The 4051-nt window shown below is 39.0% G+C and overlaps 1 protein-coding gene across 1 annotated transcript in view; it reads left to right on the top strand.

The window, feature by feature from the left end:
- naglu (N-acetylglucosaminidase, alpha) overlaps window positions 1-4051 on the top strand; it is a 47188-nt gene that overhangs the window by 16118 nt on the left and 27019 nt on the right. Inside the window, exons 3-4 of the mRNA XM_043721568.1 lie at window positions 1049-1195; window positions 2903-2988. Coding sequence (XP_043577503.1) covers window positions 1049-1195; window positions 2903-2988 — 233 coding nt within the window. The remainder of the gene's footprint in view (window positions 1-1048; window positions 1196-2902; window positions 2989-4051) is intronic.

Raw genomic sequence — 4051 nt, forward strand, 5'->3', positions numbered from 1 at the left:
TCACCTTAACCTCCTTCCACCTATCGCATTTCCAACGCCCCTCCCCAAGTCCCTCCTCCCTACCTTTTATCTTGGCCTGCTGGACACTTTCCTCGTTCCTGAAGAAGGGCTCATGCCCGAAACGTCGATTCTCCTGCTCCTTGGATGCTGCCTGACCTGCTGCGCTTTTCCAGCAACACATTTTCAGCTCTGATCTCCAGCATCTGTTATCCTCACTTTCTCCTCGCAATATTTCCTTACTTTTATACTCTGTTCCTTTAGCAATAATGCCAAAATTCCATTTGGACCTTCTTATCTGCTATACTTGCAAACTAATTTTCTGCCATTCATGCATGAGGACACCCCTATCCCTTTGCATCAAATACTCTGAAGTTTCTCTCCATTTGGATAATAAGTTGCTTTTTGATTCCTCCAACCAAAATGAATAAGCACACACTTACCTGTGTTAAACTACTCTGTCAAATTTGGCCTATTTACCTAATGTATTCGTATCTATTTGAAAATTTCTTCCTTCTTTATTGAAATTTACTTTAATGTCATTTGCAAATTTGGCTTTGATCTCTTCTATCCCTGCGTCCAGATCATTAATACAGATTATAAATAGTTAGAGACCTGAGGATCAAACTCTTCGGCACCCCACTATTTGTATTTTGCTAACCAGAAAAAGGCCCATTTATTTTGACTGCCTGCTTTCTATTGGTTAGCCATTCTTCTGTCCAAGTTGTATAAACAAGTTATAGTTGATAATATGTGAAGAACAAAAGTTAACCCTCCAATGTACACCATTTCTAACTCTTCTTCCACCAGAACAACCCCAATACTTTTTATCTAATCTATCAATCAACTTCATTCCCTCTTGCACCAAATCTTTATCTTATCTATGTCCGTATTGATGATTGAACATGTGCTGTTACCTTTAGAGATCTTTGCAAGATTTGAGTTTGTAATAAAGCAGCTAATGAATAGTGGATCAGAGTTGGTCACTTTGCAATTGCCCAGAGTTGCTGTTTATTCAGAGCAGTGATGAATGATTCTCACTTCATTTTAGATATACCTTTCATTGGGCTTCAATCATACTGAGATAGACAACTTTGTTGTTGGTCCTGCATTTCTTGCATGGAGTCGTTTGGGGAATATGCATAGCTGGGCAGGACCATTGCCAGCCTCCTGGAACAAACGCCAATTGAGTCTACAGGTAACAATCAGTATCACTAAAATGTTGCTGTTCTTAGAATCTTTGTACCCTTCAACGTTAGAACTTTCAATTTTTTCCAAAAGTTTCAGCTTGTAGCGATTAAAGCACTCCCAAGTTGTCATGTTCCCTGTCTAATATGTACAAAATTTATTAAATTCTAATGAATTGTTGTCTCAAGTTATGGCCTTATTTGAACAACTAGGGGTAGCGCATAGAGCAAGTAATGTATGAAATAGTTAAGATTATGTATTTTGATTTAATGATATACTGAAGAACATATTTAACCTTGGAACGATTCACAGGCCACAGTCCAGCCAAAAATTTCTTTTTTAATATAACCCTGGTTTTCATTATACCAACACTATATTACCTAATAACATAACATTTACTTTCATTAAAATTTATCATTCCCATGCTATATTTTTACCTTTTGTATCCACATAAAAGGTGCTCCCATCACACAGGTTATCTAAAGCCTTGTATATTTAGCACTAACACTCATATGTTCAAATATTTAAAAATCTGTGAAGATTTTGACAGTTTAATCTACTCTAAATATGCCTGAAATGAGCAAAAAAATTTTTTCATTTGTTTTCAATGAGAAATTCAAAAAAACTTCTAAAACAGAACAAGTTAAAAGTGTGGATGTTTGCCAATGTTCAGAGCTATTTGCAACTCTTCAGCTATTGTTCAAATACAACAAGACCTGAACAGTATTAAGGCTGACAAGTTGTCTTCACGCCATGACTATATAACAATCACCCCTTGATAGTCAATGGTGTTATCATTACTGAATCCCACAATATCAACTCTGGGGTTGTTGTCTTTGACCAGAAACTGAGATGGAATCACCATATCAATACAGTAGCTACAAGAACAGGGCAAGAGGCTACGAATCCTGCAATGAGTAACTCATCTTCTGACTCCCTAGAGTTTGTGTATCATCTACAAGGCACAAGTTAGGAGTGTGATGGAATACTCCTCACTAGCCTTGCATGTGTACAGCTCCAACAAGAAGCTTGACATCATCTAAGAGAAAGCAGCCCACTTGATTGTGACTACATCCACAAGGATTCATTCCCTACAATACTGATGCTCAGTAACATCAGTGGGTACTATCTACAAGATGCACCGCAGAAATTCATCAAAGATCCTTAGACAGCACATTCCTAACCCACGATACATCAATCTAGAATGGCAAGGGCAGCAGGATACATTGGAGCACCACAACTTGCAAGTCTCTCTCCCAAGCAACTCATCATCCTGATTTAAAACTTTATCGCTGTTTCTTCCTTGTCACTGGGTCACGGTTCTGGGTTTCCTTCCCTAATGGTATTGTGGACCTACCTATAGCACATGGGCTGCAATGGTTCAAGAAGGTAGCTCACCACTACCTTCTCAAGGATAACTAGAGATGCCAGCCAGCAATGCCCACATATCCCAAGATAATTAAAAAAACCACACCAAGCGGTGGAATTGTACAAGATAAATGATCCTTCTGTGGTTGGCATAAGTCCTTTGTTCCTGCTTTAATTAGTGGGTTTACTTTTAATATTAAGATTTAGCGTATCATGTAACCACTATGTTACACAACAAATAGATTGTTTGTTGTCTGCTGAAGTCATTCTGTTAAATTTTAACTAATAATCACTGGAGCAAAATTCTGCTCTTTTTCTAATTTGAGTTTTTCCTTATTCCAACATACAGCACCAGATTCTTCAGCGGATGAGATCTTTGGGTATGTTGCCAGTCCTTCCTGCCTTCTCTGGATTTGTCCCTGGTGTCATTAAAAGGTACTCACTGCAGTTCCTATTCTTAAAAAAAAATGTTTGCTTTAAATTAGTTTCCTATGATTTTGAGAAAAAGTGCTAGAAGAAGAAAGTAATTGTTAAAATGAAACCAAAAAAGAGAAAAAGCAAATTACTGTGGATGCTGGAATTTGAAACCAAAGAGAAAATGCTGGTAAATCTCAGCAAGTCTGGCAGCATCTGTAAGTAGAGAAAAGAGCTGACGTTTCAACTCTAACTGACCCTTTGTCAAAGCTTAAAAAAAGGAGAAATAGGGAGGTATTTATACTTGGCTGAGAGAAGGTTGAGTCATGACTCCAGAAGTAAAGGTAGCAATAAAGAGGTGATAATGACAGTGCATAGAGAGATTATAGGGAAATTAGGAGCTGTGAATGACGAAGACTGAAGCCAGTGCTATGTGACAAAATATGTGGGGTATGGGTGAAGCAGAGGCAAAATGGAAAACAGGGGAGAAGGGTAGCAAAGTAGCGGGAAGTTGCGTGTGGAGGCTGAAGAGATTGGGGAGACACTGAATGAATACTTTTCGTCGGTATTCACTCAGGAACAGGACATTGTTGCCGATGTGAATATTGAGTCACAATTAATTAGAATGGACGGCTTTGAGGTATGTAGGGAAGAGGTGTTGGAAATTCTGGAAAGGGTGAAAATAGATAAGTCCCCTGGGCCTGATGGCATTTATCCTAGGATTCTCTGGGAAGCAAGGAAGGAGATTGCAGAGCCATTGGCCTTGATGTTTATGTCCTCGTTGTCTACAGGAGTAGTGCCAGAAGACTGGAGGATAGCAAATGTGGTTCCCTTGTTCAAAAAGGGGAGTAGGGATAACCCTAGTAACTATAGGCCGGTGAGTCTCACTTCTGTTGTGGGCAAAATCATGGAGAGAATTGTAAGGGATAGGATTTATGAACATCTGGATAGGAATAATGTGATCAAGGATAGTCAGCATGGTTTTGTGAAGGGCAGGTCGTGCCTCACAAACCTTATCAAATTCTTTGAGAAGGTGACTAAGGAGGTGAACGAGGGGAAAGCGGTAGATGTGGTATAAATGGAT

This window comes from Chiloscyllium plagiosum, chromosome 31 (assembly GCF_004010195.1).
Source record: "Chiloscyllium plagiosum isolate BGI_BamShark_2017 chromosome 31, ASM401019v2, whole genome shotgun sequence".
NCBI classification, from domain to species: domain Eukaryota; kingdom Metazoa; phylum Chordata; class Chondrichthyes; order Orectolobiformes; family Hemiscylliidae; genus Chiloscyllium; species Chiloscyllium plagiosum.